At 41.4% G+C, this 15,618-nt stretch overlaps 1 protein-coding gene across 1 annotated transcript; it reads right to left on the minus strand.

Annotated features, from left to right (window-relative positions):
- Positions 1-4,258: 4,258 nt before the first annotated feature.
- On the minus strand, positions 4,259-5,876 carry LOC130136688 (autophagy-related protein 36-like). Its single transcript, XM_056306797.1, has 2 exons — positions 5,424-5,876; positions 4,259-5,036 (listed from the first exon to the last, which is right to left on the minus strand). Exons 1-2 carry the CDS (start codon positions 5,742-5,744, stop codon positions 4,632-4,634), a joined length of 726 nt encoding a protein of 241 aa, XP_056162772.1. The 5' UTR covers positions 5,745-5,876; the 3' UTR covers positions 4,259-4,631.
- Positions 5,877-15,618: the final 9,742 nt, after the last annotated feature.

The raw sequence follows: 15,618 nt of genomic DNA on the forward strand, positions 1-15,618 counted from the left end.
AAAATTATTTTTTTATTAATAATATTTTTTATTAAAATATTTTTATTAAAAATATACATTTTTATTTTTTTGGGCCATGGCCGGTAAAATAATTTTTTTATTAATAATATTTTTTATTAAAATATTTTTATTAAAAATATACATTTTTATTTTTTTTGGCCACGCCCTGGTCGCCGGCCATGGCTGGTAAAATATTTTTTTTATTAAAGTATTTTTATTAAAAATATATATATTTCTTTTTTTTGGCCATGGCCTGATCGTCGGCCATGGCCTGTAAAATATTTTTTTTATTAATAATTTTATTAAAAATATACATTTTTATTTTTTTTTGCCATGGCCGGTAAAATATTTTTTTATTAAAAATATATATATATTTTTTGCCATGGCCTGATCACCAGCCATGGCAGGTAAAATATTTTTTTATTAATAATTTTTTTTATTAATAATTTTTTATTAAAAATATATTTTTTTCTTTTTTATGGCCATGGCTTGGTCGCCGGCCATGGCCGGTAAAATATTTTTTATTAAAATATTTTATTCTCGTCAGATGAGGCGAGTGGCGGTCCTCGGGCCGGACATTAGAAACTAAATTAAAAACCAAGAAAAGGAAGAAGAAAAAAAAATTGATTCTCAAAATTGTTCCCAGAATCAAGAAGCTACTTTTTTTTTATTCTTGATTCTGCTCCAAAACTCGATTCTGGGAACACTTTTTGACAAAATTGTGCCCAGAATCAAAAAATTAAACAAACGCATTTCTGTTCCCAAACTGATTCTGGGAACAAAAGAACAGAATCAAACACTGTTTGGCAAGTTGTCATGCGCAGCCTTAGTCTCAAATAATGCTCAGAAGAGGTCAATTTAGTCTCAAATAGGAGCTCTGCTGATTTTGTCCAAAACATTCCCATTGTAAAGCCAAATTGCCAATTTCCTTCGTACCAAATTGGAGCTCTGATCGAAACTCTAAAAGTTCACTCCTCTCCATGGTCGTCGGCTTCCCCGCCTAGGCTGGCGCCAAAGCGAGCCTAGGATTGATGCTGACGGTGAACGCGATAGAGGGTGAACTTCAAGCATCTACCAAACACGAACACCACTCGTTGAAAGTGATTTTTTCAATATTAAAAGATAAAGATAACACAAAGAAAGTCACCTGGAGATTCCAAGACGATAAGCCCACCACAATCGGATAATTAGGACTCTTCTAGTTCTATCGCCTCATTAGATAGTGTGAAAAGCTCATAGCCCACCACAATCTGTCGTTGGATCATCAGTGCATCAAAGGCCGAAAAGCTCTCTCCCTCTCTTCCATGGCTGTGTTCATCCTCTCTTTCCGTTTCTTTTAAGAAAATTACATAAAACCCCATTAAATATTATAAATATACCCTTAATTTTCGACCATTACAACATCCCCTAAACTTCTATTTTCTTATCAAAATGTGCGATGCACATGATTTCCAAGGACAAAAGTTAGATATTTATTCGTCTTTTAATGAGAAATATCTAATTACACTAAGTCCGCTAAAGTTTGGAAGTAGCACATATTGGTCCCCTAATCTTTTCATTATTACACATCTTTCTAAACTTGGGATATTATTAAAATCTAACAAAAATAAATAAAAATAAAACTTCAATTCGAGAAAGAGAGATTCCATGCTCGCTCTGCCTCGGGAAGGATAAAGAGTAGGATTAAATTGTAATTGTAACTTGGGCCATATAGTAATAATCGAGATTTCGGATTGTATGATGGGTTGAAATACATTTTGATTTCATTGATTAATATCCCAAAACACAAACCTAACCAGTTATATTACCAAAAAGAACCAATTTTCTTCTAAAACTTACAAATCATTAAGTAATTATCTCATTCATCTATAAATTAATGTATTTAGTGATTAAAAGTAAACCAAACAGATAAACTAGTAATACTTTAGGAAGGTATAAAACGGGTTAAATAGGAAAGTATACATTCCTTATTATTGTTATTTAAGTAAGTATACTTAATATGCTCTCAATTGTGAGATGAGTTCGACTTTCACCTGGGAGTAATTGTTTAGAATTTGTTTACGCCAAAAATTGACCAACTTTTGGTTAATAATTGATAACTGATAAATTTAGTTGATGAGAGCAGAGCTCGGTTAACAACACAAGTCGTCAATGAAAAGATCAATCGACAACTTGACGTAACTGCTTAGTAGCAATATTTTCGGATATTTAAGTTCTTTTATATAATGAGGAAGTTATTTGTTTTGAAGATATGACTAGGCTGTCATCTTTTTAAATTCAATGACTGTTTGTAACCTCCGTTTGTAACGTCGATTGTAGGTTTTAGATAGCCATATCATACTCTTTGTAAACACAACCCTAATCAATCAACAAAAAAACCCGTTATCATTTAATTATCTTTCAGTCCTTGTACCTTTCAATAATCTTTCAAATTATGCACCTTTGATGTAGTTTTAGATATCTTGTCGTCGATTACTTTTCAGTGTACATATTAGTTATTGTTTACAGATCTTCGTCATCGATTAGATTGCGGCAAAGCTTTATATGTCGTTAGGATTCAGCATTGATTAAATTCGGGCAAAGCTTTATAATAATAATAATTTTTTTGGTTTGTTGATTAATATAAAATTAATCTTTACGCAAAGGTTTTATGCATTTTTTTATTGTAGAATTAGAATTTATGCATATAGTTAGTAAGATTCGAACTTGCGATATCTAATTTCCGAGCCAAAAACCCTCCAGCACCCTAATCGATCACACGCTATCTCTCGTGCCTCAAGGGTTCTCTCTCTCTCTCTCTTCTGTCTCTGTTGTTTTGAGTGGAAGAGCTTTTGAGCCTGGTTGGGTTGGGTCGCATTGTATTGTTTTGAGCTGTAACCGGAAAGGGCGGAGCTCCTTTGGACTCTCTCTCTCTCTCTCTCTCTCTCTCTCTTTCTCTCTCTCTCTCTCTCTCTCTCTCTCTCTCTCTCTCTCTCTCTCCTGAAAAAGGCCAAACGTTTCTTTATGTGCTGTGAATCTTGTTTTGCTTGAGGACATGCGTTTATACATTTCACTTTCGATCGATAGGCGACGTGTGATGCATCCGTAACATGAAATAAGTTCTCCACGGCTCTTGAGCTCCTTGGTTAGCTGTACCGATTTCGTACGATGAGCAAATATGTTGTTGTGGGTATCTCATAAAAGCCCTACCACTCGACACGAGAGAAGAACTTTCTAATTCCTTTTAACATGCCTCACTCGCCAGACTAAATCCGCCCTGGTCCAAACGTTTGGATCGCGGCCACCTCGACATCCCGATACGTGCCCCTCCACCAACGGTGGCAGCAACTAGGAACCGGCAGCAGATGTCGATGGGACTCTCAACGAAGTACATCGACATTATTCCCCCACCCCCACCTACATTTTGATTTCGCTTTCGTTCTCAGAAAAAGCGAACAAAACGCAAATCTCATTTTTTTTCCTTCGTTGCCAAGGACCACGAATGGACCCATTTGATTTGATGATAAGATTAGATGCATTCTTCGCGTTCTATGTCACTCTCGTTTGCTGCAGTCACATCCCATTTGCTCTGCAGTGAACTTGGTCATTGATGGTTACTCTCTTAAACATTAGAGCTTTTTTCACAGAGAGAGAACAACAGAAATTTGTATAGACTAAACATGGTCACTCCATGACCCAGTGAGGAGCCCACAAATTCTCCCTTCAAAAACCATGGCGATTCCTATAAATGCGGATGCGGCATAGGTAATGGGGGAAAAATGTACTTTAATTAGCTTTACTTAGCTTGTTGAGCAGAAGGGTGTCGATGACGGTCTTTACGTAGGTATAGAAGCATTCTTTGCAGGAATTAGGCATGAGAGTAGACTTGTGGAGCCTCCGAATGCAATCGGTGTGACGACACATGGAGCTGGGGATGACAGACTTGGGCCGCTCCAAGCCACACGCAGCCAGTATGGTGTGGGTCGCCGCTCTAGCGATTTCTTTGAATGCATCAACTCCTGCAGGAGCGACAATGAATGAGAAACTACAATTAAAAGACAAGAATGAAGAGAGTACAATTAATAACGAGTTTTCAAAAATTGAAAAATTGAGATATTTAGAGTAAGTTGAGATAGTAAGATCCAAGCAATTAGACAACAGAAGAATGATACCCAGAACGGTCAGTTCAACTGAAACAGGTTCTACTCCTATCGTGTTACACATGCTGTTTTGTCGGTAATATTTCCTAACATGTTAAGGCAAAGCAAGATATACCAACTGAAACAGCACATGCAATTGGTCACGCAAAAGCCCGTAGAAGCATTCAAGAGGAACCTTACAGAAGCAAAACATAAATCTGCCACCAGGAAGCATGATACATCTATACGATCCCCAAAGAAAGTCGATCAAGATTACGCACTGGAGATGTTCGTTTTGTCAGATCTATCACTAACTGAAAACCATAAATAAGTAGAGTTTGCTTATCAAACATAACCAGTTTATTGCGGCTAAGCAACTTCAAATTAAGAGATTGGATTTCACTTTTTGCACTGTCATCTCTTCTAGAGTGGCCAGCTGCCCGAGCCGAAACTCTATCGAAACTCCGGTTGAGGGCTGCCCAATGTCAGATGCCCCGCTATCTCTTATGATATTCACTCTGGCCGCCCAACGTTAGAAGCCCCGCTATCTCTTACGATATTCAGTCTGGTTGTGGACCCCCTGAAGTTAGGGATATTCAGTCTGATTGTGCACCCCCAGTAGTTACAGGCCCTTCTATCTCTTGGGATGTCAAATAGCGAAATTGGCGACTGCATCGAAACATGTCCAATGCAGCTCTCTCCTTCATCAATTCTTGAATGTTCGTCCCTCATAAAAGCACATTCAGGGCAAGACCAATCTTGGGGTATAGTGATACCCAAGCCTACACAGTAAGTATGAAAAGCCAAATCGCAGAGTTCGCAAATCAACAGATACCCTTTATCTTGTGTGCCTCGGCAGACAGCACACTGAGCTTCCCTATAAGGATTAAAAGATCCGATTCTATGTAAATCATCAACCTGCAAAAGAACACATAGCAAATCGCTTCTTTCAATTGATTTTTTTTTTTGTTTGATGGAAAACAACTATCAGGAAAACTTGTTCATTTCACGGATGATAAACTAGTCATTAAAAACATATTCCAGAAACAGAGCATTTTCCGCGAAACAAACATAGCCAAAATTAAATTAAACACATTCATCTCAAACCCTTGAACCGCAAGACAGACTGTAGCTCGAATCCTGTTAACCAATTTCGATCAAAGGAACCAAGCAAAGCCAATTACTCTGCCATAAGGAGCCCGATCAAAGCAATGAATTTTGCTGATCAAGCCCGGGAAAGAAAGAGGACCCAGTTGTCATAACCCAAAACGCAATCTACCCGAATTCGAAAACATCAGAACGGACCTGGTTACGGGGCGGGATGTTCAGGATCCTCTCGTCGGCAAAGGCGCCGTCCTTCGGAGGCCTGCGGATGGTGGAGAACCTGCGCTTGCACATGGGGCACGTGGACTCCACCTTGGCCCATTTCATGATGCACACGAAGCAGAAGTGGTGGTCGCAGCTGTCGATTCGACCCCGGACGGCTCTTCCCCCATCCGTCAGGCAGATCCCGCAGCACACGCCGTCGGAGACCTCCTCCGTCGGAGGAGGCCGCTCGTCGTCGTCGCCCGGGGCTTTCTTCGACCGCTTGCTCGACGGCGCGGTGGGGGTGGCGGAGCTCGCCATGTTTAGATTAGAGAGTTGCGAGGGAAGGCGGAGTCGCCATCGCCCGGGAAGGAGGATCCGAGAAACCGAGAGAGGATTTGAACAAGAAGCCCGAAACGGCGGGGGAGGCTTGTTACAAGGTGACGAGATGAAACCAGATCTTGTTTTGCGTTTCAAACTGAAAATTTTCCCTTTGATTTTTATTGGGTTTTCTCGCTAATTTTACAAGATCACGAGTTGGCAAAAATCTAATAATAGATTAGCGCATCGGAAATCCTAAACTTGTCCAATTAATACAATCAAGTCCTTTCATTAAGTCTATTCAACTTTGTTAATGAAAAATACTAAAGTGGCTTTTTTTATATTATTTTCCCTCTATCTTACTTTGTGATCACATAGCTAAAACGATGTCGTGTTGAGCTAAATTTATTTTTTAATACAAAATTTATTCAAATTATATTAAAAAACAACCTAACTTTTAAATAAACAAAAAAAGGTCAAAATTCAGGCGAGGGGTTTCTCACTTTTTTTAAAAAAAATTTAGCTAGTTATAACATTTGGATTGAAAAAATCATATTTATACCAAAACGACATTGTTTTGGCCTTATGCTTCATATTTTTAGTCACATCATTGTCGCGTAAGATAGAGAAAATAATATAAAAAAAAGACGTCAGCATTTTCCGTTAAGATAGATAAATAGGATTAACGGAAATATTCGATTGCATAAATTTGACAAGTTTTAAAACTCGATTTCTCTTTTGGTAAGTTTTATAACTTAATTGTATTTTCGTGATAAATTTTAGAACTTTCAGTATACTTATCCTAATATGATCTTAAAGCAAATTCGTAAAAACCTCAATTAGTCTTGAACAATTCATATAAAACATCTTATATTTCGTGGAGTCCGAATCACTTGCGGTTCCAGGACGCTGTTGGTGGCTTCGGTGGCACATACTATATAGAACGTGAAGATGATAAGTAGGATTTTGCTCCTCCTTTGCTCGTCTACGCTCCTCACGAAGTCACTCAAATCTATATTCGAGCTCCCTCCTTTGATTGCATTCCAAGCCGCACTGCTTATCTCCTTGGCTCGGACCTTTTGGGGCAGATCGCCGCTCAATGACTCGACCAAAACCTGGGCCAACTCCGCCGCCTCCGGTATCTTCTCCGACCCCTTGCCTACTCTGATTCCCACGCCCAATTCGTCCACCAGCAGCTTAGCGTTCACAAATTGCTCTGCGCCCATCGGCCACGTCAACATAATCGTACCAATGCTGAGCCCCTCCAATGTCGAGTTCCACCCACAGTGAGTAAGGAACGCGCCCATGGCCACGTCAGCATAACCGTACCGGAACTATGCCCCTCCAACGTCGAGTTCCGCCTGCAGTGAGTTAGGAACACACCCACGGCTTGATGCCGCAATATCAGCACCTGTGAAGCCCAACTCTTGATCACGATCTTAATATGCTATGTAAGTTCTTTCGATTGAACAACTTGGATTTGCAGAAAGAGAGAAGATGGAAATGTGCATTGTGAACTGTAGCTACCAAAACATAGTTTGTACACTATTGAATTCTATAACATGACTATTAGATAAGTTTGGCATGCGCTAATAATGTATATTATATGATACACCAAGTTCTTTTCTGTCGGGTAATCACTAATGTGAAGAAGGCAAACGACCTCGGTCTTGTCCTTAATCATATGACAGAAGACTTGTTCGTTTATTTCGTTTGATTTACTTTATAAAGTTTGTTTTTTTTCTAAATTTGGAGCATCGAACTTTCGATTCGATCAATTCGAACCATCCATTCCTATTCACATGCATTGAATGAGACATCCACAATAAGGTAAGATACATGACACCCAAGAGTCAATTAAGCGGAAAATAATGAGATAAGTCCCAACTATATAAAAGAATTGACCATTCAATCAATCCCATTGGGGTCACTTTCGAGAAGATTGCTTCATTGTTAAAATTTTCAGTACGGGGTGTAATCATAACAAAATCGCTGGAGAAGTTTGATGAGATGTTACGGTTATTTCTAGCATAAATCGTTTGTTCGAACTGCACCAATTGCATGTTAAGGCAGACACGAGTCAAAAGCTTGGACTTAATTGATTTTTAAGACTTATCGAATGTTTTATGGATAATGTGTTTCATGAATCTTCAAATAGTTGGATCTCGATGCTCGTGTCTCTAAGTTATATTAAAGATGAATAGTCATAATATTTTTAAAGTTTTGGGGCATTCGCTCCAATAATAAGCTGGTGAGTTTGTCATGTGGAGATTACCATATATCATGGGGATGTGCTCGAAAACTTGGATCAATTCATTCTTTAGAATATGCTTAGCATTTTTTTTTTGCTTGGCAAAAGAAAAAATATTAGACTATACTTTGCACTGCTCATTTTTTTTTTTTGGTCGAATGGCATTGCTTATTTGCTCTTTGAAAAACATAGGCAAATTCTAGGCACCGATTAATTGAAGTAAATTTGGAGAGAGAATAGAAAGCAGCCAAATTTCAGAAGCACCTCGACCTTTCCGACGGTGCCCATCACGCCGGGCCGACCCAGATCGTTCTCGAATTTGTAGAGAGGATGTTACTATATTTGCGGGGTTCTTTAATAGGCACGTGTTTGTGAACGAGAAGGGTAATTTTGACTAGATTCATTTCATATACTTTCTTACGGTGCTGTGAACTTTGTGCGTACTTAAGAAGGCGAATTTAGTTCCAGTTGTTCATCATGGAACTCTTCAACTAAATCTCAGTAACACCCACGGATCTATCGCCTGCTTGAAGAGGTGTACTTTAGACAGAATTGGATTCTGGGTCACGGAAATCTTTTGGACTTAATACTTCAACAATTTACACAAAGAAAAGACCTTTGAAAAGCGAAAAATAATTCGTCAACGTTGGTTCTTTGTCTGATCCATTTCAGGTGCTCATTTTAAAACAATTGCTTTTTTTTGGACGAAAATTTTAACAATTGTTCAGTATGCTCCTTTTCAATGTGTTCCGGCCCAACGTTTAAGGAAAGATAGTGAAGGGGGGATCCTAATTACAGGCACCACCTTACCAGCTTTACCGTGCTGCATGTGTGCATGTTTGTAGAATGATTAGGTAATAATTCCTCCATACCTTCAAGATCCTGAGTATATTGAATTTCCTCAAAGTATTGGTAAAGCCTGTTGAGAATCTTCCCAGTGCAGATATACAGCTGGAGAGAATAGAGGCAGAGAAATCCGGTCTGTTAAAGTTCTCCTGATTATGACTTTGGGAAAAGAAATCTTAAGAGGAGCTGATTGGAACATCCGCATGCTAATAATTGAAAGATGAAATGAATGGGTCGGTGACGCATCCTGCGACGTCGCAACATAACGATCACGATGGGATGTTCGCGTGCCCGTGGGTGCAGGGCGTGACATGATCCTTTAAGGTTTAATTTTCAAGGGTTGATACCACGAAAAACCCTAAATTGATATACTTGTGACAAATTTATCCAAAATTAATTTTTTGACTGCGAAAAATCCAAAATTAGTACATCTGTAACAATTTTACCCTTTGTTAATTTCCGTTAAATTTTACAGTCAAATTCTGAGTTGGATGACACATGACAATTGACGAGTATACCAGTGTGGGGTTTTACTTTATGTTTGTCACAGATGTATCATTTTGTGATTTTTCATGATATTAATCCAATTTAATGGAGGATAAATTTATCACAAACGTACTAATTTGGGGTTTTTTATGGTCAAAACATTAGTTTAGGGTAAATCTGTCACGTCCCGTACCCTACGAACACGTCACATCCCGCCGCGGTCGTTAAGAATGCGACTCCCAGGATTTGTTGCCGACCCGTTACCATCGAATAAGAGAATATATGCGGAAGCCAAATGAACACTCCATTCAACAAACATTCAAATAGGATAATAGAGAGAGACAATTCAAACAAACCAACAAACCATTTTATAAACTTAACATCACATATAGTGATAACATATACAAGCTTTCCTAGAGGCCACAAACTCAGACCACACATACTAAAAAAGGGATAGGGTGGTCAATCTGCTCCACTACTCTATTCAAAAGAGGAGCTCCAAAAAGATAGGGATCTCTAACCCTATCAAAAACCTCTACAACATCCTGGCGGTGCTCCTGGCGAAGTCGGGTCAGATGCCTCGCTATAAGAGCCAGACGGCAAAGGCTCCGATTCAGGTTCTGATTCCTTGGATCACACAGGGGGTTCCGTAACCATCGGTTCAGACTCAGGATTAACTGCAGCTCCATCAAGAGGATCAATCTCCTTAAGATCCCATACTCCTAAACCATCGTCAGGGGGAATATCAAATCCCCGGAGAGGACCAAAAGTCTAAGCTCCATCCCTCAGAAACCAAGCCATATACTTGTGAGTTGTCAAGTACTACTCACCATCATCGACCCAAACTGTACTCTCATGCTTCTGATACCCCCTATCCTCACTAGTTGGGTACTCTGTCACCCAATGCTTCGTTTCTGTTGGTACCTCGAAACGTAGTGGAGGCTCAGTCATAGTCAAGGTCGAGGGACTGAAATGTTTAACAACGGGGAATGAGATAAAATCTCAATAAGTAAACTACCTAAGCCTCGACTAGGGCAATACGTACCTCCGGCACCCTAATCATGCAATTCTAACCAATAGGTTAAGTTCCTATCAAACGAACAATGGTACCACATACTATGCAAAATCTCGAATTACATCACAACCATGGCATACTATCAATATGCATAACAACAACAATAATAATAATCCAGACATACTCAATCATTCACACGAGTCTCGATTATAAGATGAAATCATTTCGGCCCGTTCCATATCGTGCCTCACGATTTTATCCCATAATCAAGCACAAAGCATGCCATATACACATAACACTCGAAGTTGTCCAGATTATTAACGATCCACCATAGGTCACACCGAACTCCTGTCGGTCTTCCAGCATAGCCAGGCATCACCCCACTATTTTGGGCGTGGCAACGTCCGAGATTGAACCCCCCGACAAGTTGGGTACCGGACGGCATTCCATTTAGGAGCATCGATCCGGCCTCCACCGCGATCGGCAATGTCTGGGATCGAATCCCCCTCGACAAGTCGGGTACCAGACAGCATCCAAACTTGTAACATCCTGAATTTTTTACCTGAACTTTGATATTAAATTTCAAGGGTGATTACAACTATTTTGCAAGACTGACATCATTTTGTAGTGGCCACACCTATTTGGGACTAATGCGACTGAAAACTGAAAAGTCGACAAAAAAAAATTGAGAAAATTACAATTTTGCCCCTGGGGACCTCGATGTCCGTTTCCGAGGCCAAACGAGGTTATTTTTCGAAACTGATGCCATTTTGGAGTGGCCACGCATGTCTGGAGTGCGTACGGTTGAAAATTGGAATTTCGACCTCGGGACGAAAATTTACGGTTTTGCCCCTCCAAACTTTTGGACTGACTTTCGGGGGCTTAAAGAATGATTTTTAAGGATCCGACACCATATTATGCTGGCCACGTATATATAGGACCGGTACGGACAAAAATTGGAATTTCGACCCGGGATCGGAAAATTACGAAAATGCCCCTAGGCTTATTTTCATTAATTCCGAATTTGATCAATTTTTGGGAGATTAACCAAGGTTAATTAGACTAAACCAGGTCTGGTCAGCCCATGGTTGGGGACAAATGACCAATGGGCCCTTAAATTATTGGATTAGATCAAATACTAGCCATTGGATCAAGGGCAAAATGGGGATATGGCCTAGGATCTTGACACTTGGACTCCACTAAGTCACCTTGACCAACATTTGACTACACTCTCTCTTCTTCCCATTTTGCTCGGCAGAACTCCCTCATTTTGCTCTCCTTCTTCGCCGTCTCCTTCCTTTCCCGTTTCGCTCGACCGACCACATTCCACGCCGAACGACCCGCGCCGTCGGGAGCTGACCGACGAGCCACCGTGCACCACCACACGACACCACCCCAGACACCGTCGACTAGCCTCGCCCTCTGAATCACCGCCCACAGCTGCTGTTTAGCAGGGGAAGCCGAGAGGGCCAACCAGGACGCCGCCGCCGCCCATCGCCGGTGCCGCGCCGCCGTCCACCGCCCGTGCACCACCCACGCCGACCACCTCACCCTCACCGTCTCTCTCTCTCCACCGTCCTCAGCCCACCCCCACAGCAGCCCCCTGTTTCGGCCTTGGTGGCCGAGAGCCTCACCATCGCCGCCGTGATCGCCGGCTTGCCCCCAGAACGCCGCCGCCGATTTGTACCGCGTGTCGGTAATTGGCCGCTTGTTCCCGTCGCCGCGAGTTAATATTAGGCGAGTATTAACCCCTAAACCCTTAATTAGTCTAATTGTGCATTTTAGAGGGTAATTTAGAGGGTTAATTAGGCTTAATCATGGTCTAATTAGGTCTAATGTTGTGTGGGGTGATTAGGGGACCTAATTAGTGCTTAATGAAGTGATTTAAAGGTGGTTTAGGGCCTAATTAGTGTTACGCCTGTTGTTCACGCTGACACCGAATTTGCCTAAAATGGCTTAAGTTGTGCAATAAGTGGGTTCATTGACTGAGGACTTTGAATTGGGCATTTTAGGGACTAATTAGGCTTAGTTAAGGCTTAGTTAGGTGTATTTGTTAGTGGGGTGATAAGGGTATGTGATTAGGGCTTAATGAGGTGGTTTAAATGTGATTTATGGCCTAAATGGTATTCTGTCCTGGTACTATTCACACAGAACCGAATTTGTGCAAATTGCCTAAGTTGGGACTTATTTGGTTCATTGATTAATGACTTGAATTTAGGTAATTGGGTGGCTATTTAGAGCTTGTATAAACCCTATTGGGCGACCCCGTGATGGTGAGAATGTCTACTGAGATCGAGTTGCCCAAGGCGGGCCTTAGGCGCATTAAATTTACTTTGGAATAAATGCGCTGAACGATTGTCGGTTTGATTGGACTAGAATGGAAATAATTGGGAGTATCGATAATGCGTTGGATTCATCTAAATTGAGAATGATTGCGTTTAGCATATTGGCGTTGAAGGTTGGCATTGGGTGTCCTGGCTTGTAATTCATATATCATGTTGTTGATTGACTGGAATTGGGCGCATTAGTGTGCGTGTTTGAAGTGATTCAAACTGTTGGCCTTCGGGTCGGGCCTACGGGTCGTTTTATCAAATTGTGGCCTTCGAGTCGGGCCTACAGGTCGTTTTATCAAACTGTTGGCCCTCGGGTCGGGCCTACGGGTCGGGCCTCCGGGTCTATTTATACAACTGTGAGCCTTCGGGTCGTTATATTTGTGGGCCTTCAGGTCGGGATAATTGCACGTGAGTATTTTTGTTGTTGAACGCCTAACCTGCAGGGTTTCGAGATAATGTATTGGGCTGTGGGCCCGGGAGAAATTTTAGTGATTTACTGGTTCTTTGCTTATTGTGTTTAATTTACCTATCTGGAGGTGCACATTAGCCTAGTTTAGGATTAGGGATTGTTACTTGCTGAGTTTTCTCATGGTTGTTAATTTAACTCAGCAAGCAGGCTCTGATTTATACGGACCATCAAAGTTTAAGGTGCTTGTTCTTCCAAAAGGAATTGAACATGAGACATCGCTGTTGGATGGAACTCCTCAAGGACTATGACTGCGAGATTATGTATCATCCCTAAAAAGCTAATAAAGTAGCGGATGCACTGAGCCGGAAATCGAGCATCGCGCATATGATGGTCAAGGAATGGACTCTGTTGGAGGGAGTTCGGGATTCGAAGTTCAAGTTTGAAGTTAGTCATGTCTCGAGCCTGCTTGCAGCATTGAGGATTGAATTGGAAATCCAGACTAAGATTAAGGATTTACAATCGACAGACCCAAAGATTCAGAAGATTCTAAGTATGGATGTCACAAAAAGGAAATCGGACTTTCAAGTATCCGAGGATGAGATTCTGAAGTTCCGTGGATGGTTATGCGTACCCGGTGATGCAGAACTGAAGGAGGAGATTTTGTCAAAAGCTCATCGTAGCAATTACAGTATTCACCTGGGTAGTAAGAAGATGTATCAGAACTTGCGACAGCATTATTGGTGAAACGGCATGAAAGTGGATGTAGCCAAGCACGTGGCTAAGTGTTTAACATGCCAACAAGTGAAGGCGCAGCATTGCAAGTCGGGTGGAATATTGCAGCCATTGGCAATCCCTCAGTGGAAGTGGGAACACGTCACTATGGACTTTTTAATAGGATTACCGAGGAGTCAGAGGGGCCACGATTCAATATGGGTGGTAGTCGATCGATTGACAAAGTCAACACATTTTCTGTCGGTGCAAAAGTCGCCTTGGAAAGGTATGCCGAGATATACATGCGACAAATAGTCCATCTTCACGGAGTGCCAGTGACGATTACTTCAGACCGTGATCCTAAGTTTACTGCTGCTTTTTGGAAAAGTTTTCATACGGCATTAAGAACGAAGTTACAGTTTAGCACGGCCTATCACTCCCAAACGGATGGCCAGTCTGAAAGGACAATTCAGAGTTTGGAAGATATGCTGCGGGCATGTGTATTGGATTTTAAAGGTAGTTGGGAGGAACAGTTGCATTTGGTTGAATTTACCTACAACAATAGCTACCAGCAGAGTATCAGAATGGCACCTTTTGAGGCACTGTATGGCAGAGCTTGCAAAACGCCGGTCTGTTGGGATGAAGTTGGTGAGAGGAGCATCACGGGTCCCGAGTTGGTTCAGCAGTCAGTTGAAATAGTCAAGGTAATTCGGGACAGGCTTAAGACCGCTTAGAGCCGCTAAAAGAATTATGCAGACCGGAGACATAGGCTTTTGGAATTTCAAGTGGGGGACCACGTATTCCTCAAAGTGTCGCCGATGAGAGAATTGTCACGGTTTGGCAAGAAAGGGAAGTTGAGCCCGAGATACGTGAGTCCATTCGAGGTCTTAGAAACGATTGGCACCTTGGCTTATCGTCTCGCACTATCGCCGAATTTGTCCCAAGTTCACAATGTGTTCCACGTGTCTATGTTAAGGAAATACGAACCGGATCCGACTCACGAGCTGAATTATGAAGAAATAGACATGGACAATAGGGTGTCGTACGTGAAAAGGCCAATAAGGATCGAGGACAGAATGGAACGAGTGTTGCGGAACATGACAATCCCGATGGTCCAAATAATTTGGGAGCATCATGGAACCGTAGGTGCGACATGGGAAAACGAAGAGCTGATGCGACACCAATACCCCCATTTGTTCGAATGATTGGGTTGGGTTGTAAATTTCGAGGATGAAATTTTTGTAAGGGTGGAAGAGTTGTGACATTCCGAATTTCGACCCATTTTTGGGATTTATAAAACGTGTATTTCGTCAGTGCGCTTATAATAAAATCTCGCTCAGAACTGATCACTCTTGGGTTATTTTTAAATTAGAGATTTCGCTAGAATTGCACTCGATTGAATTTGGCCGTTATTTAGAGCCCGAACTTTAATGTCGAATTTCTCAGAGTTTCGTGATAAATTTAATTGGACAGTGTCGATATTATTATGGCCAGTGTCGATATTGCCCGGGATAAGTAAAAAGTAAAATTTGGATAGGGTGCAGATTTGGATTAGTAGACCTCCCTTGTAGTGTATTTTATTTAGTGTCTGTGGGCCAAATCCTAATTTATAATTAGGATTTTTAGTGGCCGTTGGATCAGTCAACGAGATCGATTTGTGACCGTCGGATCGCACTTGAGTGCAATTTGACTCTCTCTCTCTCTCTCTGCTGCGCCCCTCCCCTACGCGCGCGTCCCTTCTCTCTCTTCCCCATGCACGTCCACTCCTCTCTCTCTCTCTCTCTCTCTCTCTCTCTCTCTCTCTCTCTCCTCCTTTTTCTTTT

The sequence above is a fragment of the Syzygium oleosum genome, unplaced genomic scaffold (assembly GCF_021117445.2).
Source record: "Syzygium oleosum isolate NSW1041296 unplaced genomic scaffold, Sole_v2.1 Sole_v2.47, whole genome shotgun sequence".
In the NCBI taxonomy this organism is placed as follows: domain Eukaryota; kingdom Viridiplantae; phylum Streptophyta; class Magnoliopsida; order Myrtales; family Myrtaceae; genus Syzygium; species Syzygium oleosum.